Below are 15,704 nucleotides of genomic sequence, written 5' to 3' on the forward strand. Positions count from 1 at the left end.
TTGTTAATTCCACACGGAGTAGAGTCCAACCCAGGAAATTTTCCTCCAGACCACTCACATGCCTGTAGAGATTCATGCCACTTACAAGATGCCTTGCTTGGAACTTCCAAAAAAATTCCCATGTTTATAACTTCATGAAAAAGAAGGACATGTTGCAAAGCGTTTATAGTGAAGTCAAAGCAGTTGCCTTATACTGAACTGGACTAGGAAACCACGAATCAGAAATCTTAAGTTTCTAATTCTGCTATAAACACGCTGCACAACATTTTCAATACTTTCTGCCCGCTTACTCATCTGCACAAGGCTATGCATCTGGACTGGATGTGACTGGAACATGCTATGACATATTTAATATTGGTTAAGTACACACAAAATCCTTCTGTCAGAGGTGGCAGACAAGCATACTTTTTGTCATTACAATCAACTGCAAAATTCTGTCTTCCCATAAAAATCTAAGTACTGGCAAGGACTTCTGAATCATAACAGCATGAATTGTTCTTTATTTGATTACTTGTGTTTGAATAAAGTATGAAGAAATACTATAAATGTACAAATAGATTTAATCTAATTTGGGAGAGGGATAGTTAGAGAAGCTGTTACCATGAATACAGAACATATATCAGTCTAGGACTGATATATGATGATATATAGAAAGAATTTCTCCTCCAGAATAACATAAAGCACTGAAAGAGAAAAGAACAGTGATTTTTTTTCAGCAGCTGAAGAGCCAGGTATTAAAGTCAGGCACATGATGCAGTTTTGCCACTTTCAGCCCATGTTCTAGGAACAAGCATCCAAGTGTGAGCACCTCTGTCCCCGCAGGTGGAGGCAGAGCGGGAGGGCAGGAGCTGTAGCCAGCCCAGCAGAAGGATGCCAGCCCTGCCAGCTGTCACCACAGGCACAAAGGTGGTACATTCCTGCCATCAAATAGCTGCAAAAACACCTGTCAGGCTGAGGGAGAGCCAGGTCCAGACACATCTGGCATAGACATGAGATCAATTCCCTTGGAAGAGTCATGTGTTCCTGCGGACGGCTTCAGAGTCAGACCTCAGTCCTTCCCCAGGATCTGGGTGTTTATAACCCTCGCACACAAGGAGGCAGTCACCTTCAGTGAGATGTCCAGGAAGTCACCAGCAGGGCTAGAGTAACACTTGCAAATACTTACAAGTGCATCCCTAAGTGTATCCTTACCACAGCGAAAAAGACTGCCAAGCTTTCTCTAGGCAGTATCAGGAAACCCAGTACTAATTGTCCCTTCATAACCTTGCTTCATGTCATGTCAAAATGTTCTTGCTTGAAGGAAAGACCTTTTACAAAGGGTTCCTGCTTCCAAGCCTCTCTAGATCTTTTTTTAAAAGCTTGCTGCAGGAACATTTTGAAAGGGAACATCTTAAAAGTTATTAATTTGGCTCCATCAGGCACTTCCTGACAGCAGGATATTTGCAGACACTGCTCATTTTTTTTCCTCCGTTGGACTTGCTTTTGGAAATATCTTTAACTGAATCTACTTAACTGAACTTGAACCTCCATAACCAGTTTAGTATCTTCCCAGCCTATTTTCTTCAAAAGGAACAGATAACCAATTAGGATTGGAGTTCAAACTCCAAAACATGGAGCCCATTCTGCTCCTTCCTACCAGTGAGAGTTTTGCCTTCACATCCAATACAACTGGTATGCTCCAGATGAACCCCAGGGTTTCTGTCACACACTAACAACCCACATGGTGAAAGCCTGCCTCTGGAGGTTTCAGAACAAAGAAGGTAACATTACTACTAAAGTCAATCAGATTATGCATGCTGCATGTGACACTGGCAAAGCAGACAAAAGTAAAGCAAAATCTTGTATGGTGTCTCTGCACCAAATCTAAAAACTCCCTTCATACCTTTTTATACAATACTTACGCACCTTGAACCATCTTATCCTCATGCAACTAAGAATTAATGGTTTTCTTTGATGCTAGGCAGGAGTTTACACACATACCTTTCATTACAATTAATGCAAATGAGATACCATTTCAGTTTCACTGGTTTTAAAAAGTTCACATTGTACATGAATTTCGGCTTCCTTATCTTTTCACTACTTCACACTTGCCTATCAGTCCAGATAGCATTATTCTTAATCTATCTGTACAGTTACAAATTAAACAGTTTTCACATTACAAAAGCTCCCGTAACAGCTCTAACACTTCCTTACATGCTTTTGCACTCTTAACTTCAGTCACATCTTTTTCCAGATGTGTGATTTGAGACTGAAAAATTAGGTCCATTAAGCATCTGAGAATTTATATGACATCAAAATAATTTCATATTATCCATGGTCTGTGCCTGCCCTTGTCCTCTACAGTTCACAGGGTGCTGCACGTGCAGTCTCCTCTGCCTACTTTCCATCTACATTAGGCAACAACCATATGTTCATTAAGAACATTCCCCTAAAACTCTTTTGCCCTGACAACAACAGCAGCATATTCCAGGGTTAATACTCAACTAAAAACAGAAGGCATAAATACCAAGAAGAAGGGGTCTGTACAAGACCACCAACTGCAACAAGGAATCACCCGCACCACAAAGGGAATTCTGGGGTGAAGCTGCAAACTGAACTCTCAAAACTTTAGCCTAGCATACAAAAATGAGAAAAATCATGGTAGGAAACAGATATTCAGGCAAAAGGGACAGGATGGAAATCTGTACTTCTTTCAAGGGAAAAGGACTTCAAATTTTTTTTTAATCTGCACCCAACACCCAACTACAGTATGTGGGAAATGAATTTATAAGGCACTTTTAAGGGCAGATGGTACAGCCTTTCCTTCTGCAAGTAGGGAAAAGTAAAGAAATGACAGGAGAGGAAAAACCCACGTGGGAAGTGGTTGTGCCAGGGCTGAATCATAGATGGAACTGAAGAAAGCCTAGAAAAGAAATAAAAGAGGAAAGCACAGAAAAAAAACAATTTTAAAAAGAGAACAGGAATTCAGCAGCCAGGGAACTGGAAACTATTGCAAATCATGAAATCAATAATGCAGAAAAGAGAGAGGAAAGCCATCCTAAGCCAAGAAGGGTGGAACAGCAGTCCAGAGCAAGCCTGGGAGGAGGAGGAAGAAACCAGGTCAGAGCTGTAGGTGGAGAGAGGATTATGTGGCAGCTTGAAGATAAGGTTAAAGAGCTTGAGCTTCAGGCAGCAAGAGATGAGGAGCTGAAAAAGCAAATCAAGGTAGAGAAGACGCAGCTGTAGCAATGAGAAAAGGTGGCAAACTGTACCTTCAGGACAGTGAATGGGAAGGCAAATTGAAATCACACAAAAGAAAACTTAAAAATAAACCCAAATCCACAACAAAAAGCAAGCAGCCACCCAGACTCCAGAAGCTGATCTGAAAACCACAGGAACATTTTCGGAGCCAGGACCGACATTCCCAAATGAACTACTGGTGCTCAGAGAGTTTCTTTTGCTCACTTCCTCCCCTGCCACAGCCTTTCATCCAGCTTCCTGCCTTCTCCCAAGCTATCCTGAGCTCACCCCAGCACAGCCTTCTCAGGACTAAGAGACTACAGGAACAGCACCCATCTCCTTCACAGTTTCTCCCTTGACTTCAATTAGCATCAGAGAGCTCTCACTGGCTTTGGCAGCATTTTTTTTTTTTTATGAGTCACCTTCCCTTCTGCAAGAGAGGAATAAACCCATGAACAGAGATGCAAGTAAGAGTGGGGCTTAAGCACACATGGTCTTCTCAGTTGTCTCAAAGCAGGAAATGAGCCTTCCTGCTCCTCACCGGGATGCTGGAAATTGTCCAGCACCTCCCAGACACTCCTCAGGGTGGGGTGGGGGGAAAGAGGTACCGACAACTTCAGCATGAAAAACAGATAGCTCTGGGAAGCAAGAGAAAGCAAAAACGGCCCCAATTCATGGGGAAGCAACATGTGTTCCTTCCTCCATCATCTGTTCTGCCTATGCATTGCACAGCCTCATACAGATGCCACAGGCAGGTGGCACAGGCTTATCAAAAGCAGTTGGATACCTTCAATGCACCTGTGGAGCAGGTCACACCACACCGTGGGGCAGGGGGACTAACAGCTGATGTGTCTCACCACAGCAGCACAGGAGCAACAGAGCTGCAAAGTCTCTGCAAACACACACACAGCAGGCACAAGTATTTCACCCTGTGCCACTGCCCAGCACCCACTTTTTCCAGCTCTTCATCATTGCGTATGGCTATCACAGAAATAAATGCATATTCACAAGCTATTCTTAGCGTTCACCAGAGAGGCGATTACCAAATTACCCAGTTACATAATCTCTTTTATATAATCACTACTATGCTTTTCTCCTTATGCAACATAGACAGTGGCCGTGGCTGGCTGAAGTAGCTGCTTTCCCAAGGAGAACTACACCGGCAGCTCCGTGGGTGGACATAGTGCTGCACAGTGCAGGCGCACAGAGGAGTGACACCAAGAGCTGCTTCAAGGCAACCAAACTCTTCAGTCGGTGTGCCTTCAGCCCACAGGGCTGCAGAAGCTGCACAGAGCAAAGGTCACCTGCACCTCAGGCTGGTTGAGACAGCAAAACCAAAGGCACCCAGCACCCTCCAGGCAGCCTGTCCCAGCACTCACTGGAAGCAAGTGGGATATCTCCATTGACTTTTAATGGCCTTTGGATGGAGCCCAGGATTAGGGCTTTAATAAAAATAGGAAGTCAAGATTACTACAGAATTAAAACAAGCTTAATCCAAATCCCCCTGGCTTCGTGCCACAGCTGCGCCCATAGTTTTTGTCCACAAGGAAAACCAGGTGAAGCTGCAACCTAAATGTGTTCCCACAGGACGCCTTGTGACAGGCATACATGTCTGTCTGGCAGTGTGGGTCAGCAAAGCCACACCAGGAAGTTTCACCAGACAGGTTTTGGGCATATTCCAATGTGTCTCCTACAACATTTTCAGGATCCCATGCAATGCCTTCTAGGAACACTGAAGAGATCTGTTCAAATGATTGCCACATACATGGTATAGTGAGACCCAACTTGTAATATCCACCCTGGGCTTTAAGGAGTCAGCATCAGAAGTTACCCACAGCACATGAAAAAAACCAAATCTAAGACCTGGACTTCAGAAAACAGAAGCTCCAAGATCTACAGATCACCTGCAGATTCTGAAACACTTTTCTATCACCATGCTGCAAGCTCAGCACTTAGTTCAGCTGGTTGCATGGTGCTGGCATTATGCGAAAGCCTCAAATTGCCTTAGGTTTTCCTCAACATTATGCAACTTGTAGTATCTGGCTATTATTAGCCACTTATGCCTCCCCTGCTGCCTAGAACTACAGGTCATCCTAAGAAATATGCAGGCAAACATATACAGCTTTAGTGTAGCATTGTAACATACTTAATGCAGGGACACACGCACGCAAGTTTAGGAACAGAGACCGCTATCGTTTCAGCTACAGAAAAAAAAAGAAGAAGCAGCCTAACGTTATCTTACACTATCTTGAACTACAGGATGACCCAGTTCTGAAGAGTTTAAACCTAATCCCATATGCTATTAGTATTTCTGTATCACAGCCAAGAGATGTGAATTGCTTTAGTCAAGAAGCAGATCAGAGCAGAACTGGGGTCCCTGATGCAAAACCCCACTGCACACGGTGCAGCCCATGGCAGCGCTGCTTGATAGTTCAGGATCAGCAGGCATCCTCTGCACCACTGCTGCTCAAAACATTGAAAATCATGATTATTACTGATAAATGTTCGGATAGGCAAGACAGCACTCAAGATAGGAGCATCTTATCTCAGCCTCTTATCTCAGCCTGAAAAAGAAAAGCGGACATCAAAAAAGTAGATTTAAAACTTCTAACGCACTCATCCTCCCCCCCACTTTTTTTTTTAGGCTAGACAATTGTCTGACCATTTAAAGCAGCATGTTCAGAGATCATGTGTCCTCTCTTTTGGACTGAGATTCTGCCTAACTTAATGGCACCTGAACAACCGAAGGTGGACTTTTATTTTTATACCCATTACCCTTCCTGTAATAGATTAAACCCCTGGCTTCAATTGCAGCAGGGAAATAAGCCCCTGAGCTGGGAACTCACACTGTAAGAGAGCCAGCAGCAAATTCCTGGATCTCACACCAGTACTGAGAGAATTATCTGTAGCGATGAGCAATGTATTTTTCCCCCCCAAGGAGCAGAAATGAAAGAAAACACTTGCTTGACTCATCCTTGCCTGGTTTTTGCATCAAAAGCTGGAGCACTTACAGTCACCCACCAACCAGACTGAGAAACGCCACATTTACAGATATAATTTACATTTCCAGATATAATGAGGAAAGCAGAAAAGAATTCACTAAGTTAACAGGCTTTCTATCCACTTTAGTGAAGAGATTTAATAAAATTGGGAGAAACAAAACACTGAGCAGCACCTGAGCAATTCCCCAGGTACAGACCCTTACACTGTCTGTTGTCATATCACCATGTCTAAACAGTGCTGCACAGCTGGATATCAATCTCCTGTGTTGACACTACAAGGACTGTACCAAAACCAGCAAGGTATAAACACCTGGCCTTTTCTAGTTAGACAAGGAGCATCTCCTGTCCAGAAAGGGAGAAAAACTGACTCCAACCAGGACACACAGAAGAATTTTGTTGGCCTACCTACAGCCATCAGACATGCATGCAGCAAGACACAACTGTGCCAGCCAAAACACCGCCAAGTTTGCAGCAATTCAAAAGAAGCCCATCTTTGCTACCACATTCATTGATCTTATTTTTCTTTGCTAGTATATGCTCCCTGACAGAGCTCCTAATTTACTGACAACCAAACCCTCTGGATCACAGACACACTACCTGCTCTTAACCTCATAGCAGCACAAGCCTGTCACTCTAACTATACTGCTTGCAAGACCAAGCTAAGCAGAGTAGGTCTACAAAAGCATCACGCTCCCTTGGGTGTTTGTGCCATTGACTGAGGCCCAAAAAGATGAACATGCACAACAAAACGCTCCTCTCACATCAAGCATAACACGTGACACCCATCATCTTCAGTCTGCTGTCAGTGAGATCCCTGCCACCTTCCCACAAGCTCACATTCCTCTCATACTAATTTCATTTCAGGGTTCTTCACTTCTTCATACTCCTAGGGAAGATCCAAACAGACTGGAATGCATGTAACTAGAAAGGCATAAGAAAATAAAACGTAATTACCTTAGAAGGACAAATCTTTAGAGGTATTGGCTACATTCCTGGAGTTCACAGCCCTCACATCTTATTCCAGACCTTGGAAGGAAGGATCCATCCTCAAAACTATTGCCAGCTCTTTAGTTGCCTGATGCCTATCAATGTCAGAGGTGGGAGACCAAGCCAGCTGGCACAGCATCTTTCCTACTCCAGCTGGAAACAGTGAGCTGCTTACAGAGGGCTCGTGTGCAGCCAGGACTGGAGTCTAGCTACACTCCCATCACCCTGCTTCATCACCCTTCACAAATGGTCACTTTCCACTCCTCTGGAAAGTTCCTCTGAACTTTGAAACTAAGGCTCAGATCACTTCACAGTCAGTTTCAATGAAAGGCCAAGGTTTTGGGTATTTTTTTTAGACCTCCAAATGAGAGAGGTGGAGTGAAGGGTGCAGAAGAGGAGTGCTGTGTTTGCAGTTATCCTTGGCTGCACTTGAGGACAACAGTCCCTCCCATGCTGCAACTGATGCTGGACCTTCCCCAGAAGCACAGTCTCCATCCATGACCCTCTCCTGCCCCACAGATGGGAAAGATTGGGGAGGCCATCAGCTCCTGGTTGAGCACTTCTGCTCTGAGAGACACGTGGCAGGTGATTTGGGAAAAGGATAGGACTAATTTTTCCAGAATAGTATCTAATGGCATCTTTCAGGCAAAGATAAAAAAAAAAATCACACTCCGCTAGTTTCCCCTTCTAACAGAGCACAGAAAAGGTTTCCATGATTGCCTCCCACTCCAGTACAAATGCAGCATCATCTAGGGACACAGTTTACCAGGGGATGTGGCTGTGTTAAGTTTACCATTGGACTCAATGATCTTAAAGGTCTTTTCCAACCAAAAGGATTTCATGATTCCCATTAGGAGATACCTAATGTATTGAAACAAGAAGTGTGCTACCAAAATGAGCAGTCCTGCTCCAAGCCATACATTCTCTCTCCTCCCTTGCAGCAAGTTTTATGATGCTATACCACGGCACAAACCTCTGCTGAACCAATGTAAAACTATTCCCTCTTACTTTCTTCCCCCAGACCCTTTTTTGTGGCTTAGTCATTCACAGCATCAGTGGGTTGATATGATCCTTTAGTGGTCCCACAGTCACTAGAGCTGCAGGAGCTGGCAAAACCAGGGATTAAAGACCACCCTTGCCAGCAACAACCCACACCTTCACTGCATGAGATACAGATAAGAAACAACCACTTCTTGCTAGTTCCTTTCCTTTAAAAAATTTACCAGACTGAAAGCTGAGTCATTGAGAAAGAAGGAAGAGATTCTTAGTTGAGCTATTTAAAACAGGTGTAGCTAACACCTATTTAGCATGAAGTTGAAAACACACTTCTGAAGAAAGACATTTTTAACTCAGCAGTGATGCCTTCCATTTAATATGTGAGAAACCTGTCAAGATATATTGTTCTCAAAAAGGAAAAAAGCATTCAAAAAACCCAGATTTTCCTCTCATGCCCTTCTGAAATACCAGGCATGGCATTTCATCTCATATCTTGCTGTTCTGATATCAGGAAGGTGATAATATCCACTATTTAAGACCTTAGTTTTCCCTCATCTTTTAACTGCTATTTAATGGCCAAGATCCCAGGCTGTGTCCCCAGACTTCAGACAGACCTAAGATTCATTTCCCAAAAAACACTATTCAAGCAAACAAAAAAAGCTTTTAGAAAGGCTTTGCCTCTTGCTAGTCCAAAGAGAGTTTATATTTGCCATAACAAACTCTAACAGGACTTCAACAAAACCTTCAGCAAAACAAACCTAGCTGCATTTCTGAGCATACAAAGCAACACAGTGTTGTCAAAAATTAGACATAAAAAGTAAAATATGCTAGCTTTATGTATTGTTTTTCACATGGACTTTCCTTTTTATATCACAACAAATTTGAAGTAAATTTGTAGCCACCTTGCCCTAGCAAGATGTATTTTTAAATATTAAAAATATTTTTTATTTTAAATTCTGTAGCATAAGCTTAAGCATTAATCTCTTTCTGCCTGTAAATTCAGCCTACACTGATGACCAGAGCAAGCCTCTATATGGGCATACTCATTGCAGTTTTTCTAAGCCTCTTCTTAGTGGAGAAAACCAAAATGAATTTGTATTAAACCAAAGAGTTTCAATTGACCCCTTTTTTTTACTGATTTTAGCTAAATCCATTTTAAAGGAGCACCTGAAGTCTAAGGGCTTGCTTTGGCCAAGTTTAACCTTCCAGCCACCTGCATTAGCTGAGTGGAAAGTAGCAAGAGGAAAAAGAGTCAGACAACTTCCCTTTTATGAAGAAAGCTAACGGAAAGTGCTACGTATTTTTGACTGCCATAAGAAAATACAAACAGATTTTAGAGATGCTTCTTCTAATTTAAACAAAAAAACCCCACACCAATCAAGCCCAAAAAACCCCACTTGCACCTCCTCTTAGAGGATGCAAATGGCACTTGGCCACCCATTCCCTACCCACAACCAACACGAATCTGTCTCCTCCTCAGCAGGAGCAAAGTGAGAAAAGTGTGTGAGCTCAGTCCTCCCGCCTGGAAATCACAGCCCATCTCACTGCTGTCAGGAGGCAGGGAAGGCTTGCCAGCACCAGTTGGATCTCCAAACTACAAATCATAAGAAAGCTCTTTCCTGCCTTCACTCAGCAATGCAATAGCTGCTTTGCAACCAGCTGCAGGAGGGTAAGGGAAAAAACCCACCAGAAATTGTTTAAGCTGTTAAATCTGTTATGTAACCAAAACCAAAAAGCAGAAGAGGGTTAGTGGCCACATCTACGTTAACAACTCTGCAGCAGAATTTTTGGGATAGATTTTTCCCCTTATTCCCCCCAGTCCCCACGGAAAGAACAAGAGTTGAAACATCAACAGGGCAGTATCCTTATTACACAGAGAGGGACATCACAGAGACAACAACACTGGTGTGCATGCACATTTATACATTCAAGGGTACATACACTCTTACCATACTTTATATAAAGGAAAACCTGACCACTAACAGATAGAAAAAAATACCAGAAAGACAGGGGAGGGGAGGATGTAGTGGTCCCCATAATCCTCACAAATCTTGAGCTCCACCTGTGCCTACCATTATTAAAATGTGAAGGTTTTTTCTTTAAGACTGGTGGCTTTCCTCATCTTAACATTCTTGTTCCTACAAGGATTTAATTAAAAAACAAACAAAAAAAAAAACCACCAAAAAAACCCCACAAGCAATCAAACTAAAACTAGAAACAAACTTCTTCAGGAAGAACAGAAATTTTTGGTTTCTCTGATTTCATAAAATCTCTCCTGTTGAAGCCCACTTACAAAAACAGTCCTAAAAAGCTCAGCACAGCAGTTAACCAACTGAGGAGTACCAGCCAACTTTGCCTTCACTTAAACAAATCTTGTATGACAGACTGTCAGGAGTATTTGAATTTTCTTTCAAGATAACACATTTTGCCGTTCCTATGACATGTCCATTTTCTTGTTCTTTTTAAAAAAGGCACTTGACCCTTGCGTATTATCTTGCATCTGACAAATTAACAAGAGGACTCTACTGATCTCTAGATTCTCCTGGATTCAATACAGTGGCCAATCAGAGGTTTAGGCATCTAAAACTACTTGACAGTTTTAAAAGTTGAGGCTGCCCAGCAAGCTTCTCTGCAGCAGCAACAATAAAACACCATTATTATCACTGCAGCACAGACAAGGTCCTCTGTCAGCCTGCAACAGCTCTATTCAGCTTCCCCATCCTTGAGCTGAGCTTCAGCTACTGAGCTCTCCTCCATCCAGCACTTTTACAGCTTGTGAGGGAGAGCGTAAGCACTCAGTCTGAGAAGTAAGCCCCACAGAGACACTGGTGCCCTCATTCAAGCCGAAAATAAGCTTGCTTCATCAGGGGGTGGGGGGACTGCCTGTTTAGTTTTATTTTTTCCCCATTCCAAAGACACCACTATTCATTAAAGTCACATTTAAGCTCAGGCAACCAAAGCCCTTGGGATCACTGATAAAAAAGAAACTGAAAATCCTGATAAATATGCCCCAAACAGTCATCACTTCAAGGACCTCTTCAAATCTTTCTATAAAACTGAGAGCCAGCTGAGACACAATACAGTCCTGTTGACAGAACCACAAGCCAAGCTAGCAAGCAAGACTACTGGTTATTTGTGAGTGCAGAAATCATATACCCCAGTACTGTGAGCATACCAGTCATTCAGGCTCCTGGTGAAAAAGGGCATTAAAAGCAACTGCAGTTAATAACACACTGCTATCTCCAAGTAGCCAAATTAATTTTAAAAAGACAGATAAAGATTCGACAGTCTTCATTTCTTCCTACGAGAACCGAAATTACCTGTCAAATTGTCCACTTCATTTACCTTACTTGCTAACCTGTTCAACTGCAATTAAGTCATGAGCAAAACACATGACATCTTTAGCTCTTCTCCTCTAATAATGTCTTCTCAGAGCAGAGCTTTCTGGGTCCTGGGGTTGGAGATTTTTCTTCCACCGTGGTCTTTGTGGGTGCAGTGAAAAAACCCTCGTCACACAAGAAAACTCAAACTTAATTCCCCTCTCCCACCATCAGAGTGCTCTGGGTGTTTCTGTAATTAGCGCATCTCAAGCTTGTCTAGAACAAGGAGAGGCATTTTTGCACCAAGAGCCAGCAATTTCTTATGTGTAAATCCTGCTTCGATGGTGATGCCTTTTGATCACCTTCATGAAACCACCCACCAGCATCTGGAAGCTCTCTCCCCTGCCCCTCAAGTCCGTCTTCTGCATCTTCTGCCTTTACATCAGGAACAGCAAACCCTCACTTTCTGTGGGAGACTGCCACAGCCAGCTACTGACTAGGCTTCAGCTGAAAGCCACCAACACACACACTCCCCACATCCAAACTCACACCCATCATGAACTTGATGTATACTTAATTGTGAAGGAGTTCACTCCTTCCATCAATATGACCACAAACAGTGGTTTCGCAATACACAAACATTTTACAACAAGTATTTTGGGTAATCTACCCAAGGAAAACCTAGCTAGAACTAGCAAACTACTGCACAGTGCTCTGACAGACTAAATGAGCTCCTCCCCACAGTACCTGGGTAAAAGTCAGAGCCTTTTGCAAAATGATGAATGAAAACCGTATTTCTCAGCTCGTGCTCTGTTCAATAATAACTAAGATCATGTTGAAGCTGCAAACAGATTTAAAACAATTGCAACCATGTTATTTCAGATAATAGCCAGTACAGAACTTTGTGCAGAAGACAGCGAAAGTTTCATGAACCAAAAATCTTCAAAACAACCAGATGTCTCCAATTAAGTTATTTAAACCCCCAGCACTCTGTTTCTGGGCATGCAGAATACAGCCTTATTTACACAGCCATCTCATTTTAATAGGCAACCTAAGAACTTCCAAGAAAGTAAAAAAACAAACCCACAAAACCAGATGGCAAAACAAATATTCAAGATTAAAGGGAAAAAGGGGGATAAATCCCCACAATTAAAACCAGTACAAAATCTTAAATAACAGCAACACTGGCTAGATCCAATGAGGACTTATGCAAATTACTTTTTTCAGGCACAAATGATCTTTTTCAGCAGAACACACGTTTAGAGAGCAGACACATCTAATCAAAGAGATCCTGGAGGGGCGAAACCTTTCAGTGTCTCAGATGAACACAATCCCTCGGGGAAATGGTGGTGTTTGTTTCATTTAATCGACATTTTGCTATTCCTGCTTTCTGAAGAGCTGCTGTGGAGTCAAGAGCAATTGCAGGCTAGAACCAAGGCCAGGTTTACAGCCAGGGAAAAGAGCTGCAAATCAATTAACCTGTAAAGAGTTACACTTATTTACATTAAGTGATGATTTTGATCTGAGTGTTTTAATGGGATGATGCTGGATAGCACAGTGGGCAACACACCAGAAATCATTCATCTACGTAGGTGGCATAAACATGTAGTAAACATCATTTTAATGAATTATATCCATTACCAAAAGCAGTAACTACACAGCCAGCACTCTGGTTTCCATGCATGGGTTTGGTGGCATGCCGTTTTTATAAGAAAATTAATTCATTTCCTGTCTAAACTGCGCTATCACCGAGGCAGCACAGCTCTTTCACCTCTCTGTCACTTTCAGCTACATTGCCTCTGGGCTTTATGAATGTAGAGATGTGCCTAAGACAAGCCCACGGGTGTTTCCGAAGTCACCCCGGCACGCTGCCACCGCACGTGTCCCGGCGATGAACTCCAGCACGCTGCCAAACCTGCCACCGGGAGCTGCACACGGCAGCGCGCCCGCCCGGGTCTGCCCCAGGGGGTACTGCTGCCCCCCTGCCCGTCCCCAGCCCCAAGGGTAAACCACAGACCAAGAGACAGCTCGGCCCCGGAAAACAGCTGCCCACCCGCCCGCTGAACAAAAAGAGCTGCTTTCCCAACCCCCTGACCCAGTGTCATCCCAGCCCACGGGAGGGAGGTTTAAACTAGGCGATCTTTAAGGTGTCTTCCCATCCAAACTATTCCATGATTCTAGAACTGCGTGGCACAAATCCCCCCTTCAACTAACGAAAGCTCCTAATTCACTGTTTGTCTGGTTGTTGTAAGTACGAATGCTGCGCTATCCAGGTTTTCCCAGAAGTTTAACCACGCTGCACGGTGCCGTCACGACTCCTCGTGAGCTGATGCCGCCGCACCTCTACCTATCTCGCAATGGACACTTTGCCCACGAAATGAAAATAAGAGAATAATGAAAATAAGAGATGAGCCTTCCGTCTAATGACAGGCGTAGGCTTCGTGTCCCCTGGACAGTCTGCCAGCCTGCTGGGAACAGGCAGCTTCCAGCAGCTTGTGCCCCTGCGTACAGGTCCCTTGATACTCTGCTCCGTCACACCGCGGATAATCTTCCTCTGCTCCAGCAGTAAGACCCCGGGCACCCGGCGAGCCCGGCCGCCGCGAACGCCCGTGCCCGCCGCACCCGCAGCCGCGCCGGGTCTCGCCCAGCCCGGCCCCGCAGCTCCCCGCACTCCTGACCGCGCGATGCCTGTGGAGCCAAGCCCGTTCCGGCAAAGACATTACCCCAAAATAAATCACCTCCCGCGCACTCCCCCGGCTGGGTGCGGGCTGCAGCTGCCCTCGCCAGCCGCGCAGCTCCAGGTCGCGACCGATGGCGGACCCCCGCGGCGGACCCCCGCGGCCCTGGGCAGGGCAGCGCTCCCCCCACGGCCCACCTCACCTCCCATAGCAGCGAGAGCAGCAGCGCGACCCCAGGGTGGAAGCGCTTCATCTCTCCTCCTCCTCCTTTTCCTCCTCCTCCCGCGACGGCGGCGGGCTCGCCCCTCCGCCTCAGGCGCGCACGGGCGCTGCCAGCCGCGCCATCCCCGACGGCGGGGGAGCTCCGGGCGGCAGCGCGCACGGCGGGCTCACAGGCAGCCGGGGGAGGCGGCCGCGAGTAGCCCGCACTGGGGGCAGAGGGACGAGGCGGGGTAGAGCGGCGGCGGGGCGGGGAGGGAGGCGGGGAAGCCCCGCAGCAGGGCGAGGGCGGGCTGACCCGCCGATCCCCTCAGCGACAGCGTCGGCGGCCGGAGCCGAGCGAAGCAGGGTCAGGGCGAGGCGAAGTGAGGCGAGGACCACCGGGTGCTGGGGCAGGCGGCACAAAGAGGCCGAGCGCCGCCGCCGCCACTGAGGGCGGGCAGAGGAGCGGCCCGCCCCGGCCCCGCCCCGCGCCGCTGCCCGGCCGGGAGGGGGCGGTGGTGGCGGGTGAGTGACCCCGCGTCTGCCCCCGCAGCTGCCCCTGCTCCTGTCGCCTCCCCCGCAGCTGCCCCCGGCCCGAGGGGACAGTACCGGGTTCCTCCTTGGTGCCGCGCGGTCCGCGGGTTGCCCGTGACCACGACACCCCTTTCCCCGGAAGAGCGATCTTATGGAGTGAAACCAGAGGAGGCAACAAAGATGCGCAGAGGGCTGGAGAATGTCTCCTACGAACACTAGAAGAGTTGGAGCTCTTCAGCCCGGAGAAGTGAAGGTTTTGGGGACACTTTAAAGCAGCCATCTAGTACCTAAAGGGGGGGTTATAAGAAAAATAAGGAAGGATTTTTTACCTGTAGCTATAGACCAATGGGCAATGATTTGAAACTGAAGGAGAGTCAATTTACGTTGGACATGAAAGAAACTTTTTGTGATGAGCTTGGTGAGACACTGGAACCAGGTTGCCCAGGAAGTTGTGGATGCCCTATCTCTGGAAGTGTTCAAAGCTGGGTTGAATAGGGCTTTGAGTAACCTGGTCTTCTGGAAGGTGCCCCTCCTCATCAAATAATCTTTCCAACTCAATAATTCGGTGGTTCTGTGATTCTATAAGGTGTTCCCTCTGCCAGCCTGGTGAGTGGGAACATGAGCTGTGTGTCTAGGCTTATCCTCCCTTGCCCATGCAGTAACCTTTCATTTCAGAGAAGAGATCTGGTCCTTCATTTCCTCAGCATGCTTGGTAACAGCCCCGGGATATTTACCTGTAAAGGTCTCATGACAAATCCTAAACTGGA

At 45.7% G+C, this 15,704-nt stretch overlaps 1 protein-coding gene across 1 annotated transcript in view; it reads right to left on the reverse strand.

The window, feature by feature from the left end:
- Positions 1 to 14,861, reverse strand: part of VOPP1 (VOPP1 WW domain binding protein) — a 61,825-nt gene extending 46,964 nt beyond the window's left edge. Inside the window, exon 1 of the mRNA XM_038125941.1 lies at positions 14,405 to 14,861. Coding sequence (XP_037981869.1) covers positions 14,405 to 14,455 — 51 coding nt within the window. The 5' untranslated portion in view covers positions 14,456 to 14,861. The remainder of the gene's footprint in view (positions 1 to 14,404) is intronic.
- Positions 14,862 to 15,704: the final 843 nt, after the last annotated feature.

This window comes from Motacilla alba, chromosome 2 (assembly GCF_015832195.1).
Source record: "Motacilla alba alba isolate MOTALB_02 chromosome 2, Motacilla_alba_V1.0_pri, whole genome shotgun sequence".
NCBI classification, from domain to species: domain Eukaryota; kingdom Metazoa; phylum Chordata; class Aves; order Passeriformes; family Motacillidae; genus Motacilla; species Motacilla alba.